The sequence below is a fragment of the Wasmannia auropunctata genome, unplaced genomic scaffold (assembly GCF_000956235.1).
Source record: "Wasmannia auropunctata unplaced genomic scaffold, wasmannia.A_1.0 LD267314.1, whole genome shotgun sequence".
In the NCBI taxonomy this organism is placed as follows: domain Eukaryota; kingdom Metazoa; phylum Arthropoda; class Insecta; order Hymenoptera; family Formicidae; genus Wasmannia; species Wasmannia auropunctata.
In genome coordinates, this window is record NW_012095576.1 from 1 (window position 1) to 583 (window position 583).

Below are 583 nucleotides of genomic sequence, written 5' to 3' on the forward strand. Positions count from 1 at the left end.
TTGTCATCTTACAGTTGTCGGCACGGAGCGAGAGGATGCTGCGTTCATGTTCACCTCTTGAACCTTTCGACGAGATTTATCTGAAGGAACAAAATATCAAACATCTGTCTTTTCATTCGTATCTCAGGAAGCTCACTGCCGGAGTTGATAGGTAACGTACATTTGAAATGTGTCGTGAAATAATTGTAAACAATTACAAGAATATTCGATTGTATCTCGTATATATATATATATATATTTTTGTCGCAGGGGCAAGTTTATACAATTAGACGACATAAGCTGCCGTATAAAGACTGGCTGCAAGGACCATCCGCCGTGGCCGCGAGGGATTTGCAGCAAGTGCCAACCGAACTCAATCACTCTGAACCGCCAGACTTATCGGCATGTGGACAACGTCATGTTCGAAAATGCTAGTTTAGTAGAACGTTTTCTTAATTACTGGCGCTAGCACTGGGCACCAACGCATCGGCTATCTGTACGGAAGATACGAAGTGCATTCGGATGTTCCGCTAGGAATAAGAGCAGTCGTTGCGGCCATATACGAACCACCGCAGGTACATAGCGCTCGTACACAATTCTTCGA

General features: G+C 44.3%; 1 protein-coding gene across 1 annotated transcript; it reads left to right on the top strand.

Annotated features, from left to right (window-relative positions):
* Nucleotides 1-35: 35 nt before the first annotated feature.
* Nucleotides 36-575, top strand: LOC105462250 (nuclear protein localization protein 4 homolog). Its single transcript, XM_011708770.1, has 2 exons — nt 36-151; nt 250-575. Exons 1-2 carry the CDS (start codon nt 36-38, stop codon nt 446-448), a joined length of 315 nt encoding a protein of 104 aa, XP_011707072.1. The 3' UTR covers nt 449-575.
* Nucleotides 576-583: the final 8 nt, after the last annotated feature.

Coding starts and splice junctions, on each gene's coding strand:
- LOC105462250 (XM_011708770.1), top strand. CDS start 36: ATGCTGCGTTCATGTTCACCTCTTGAACCTTTCGACGAGATTTATCTG. Junction 152..249: donor CTCACTGCCGGAGTTGATAG/GTAACGTACATT, acceptor TTTTTGTCGCAG/GGGCAAGTTTATACAATTAG.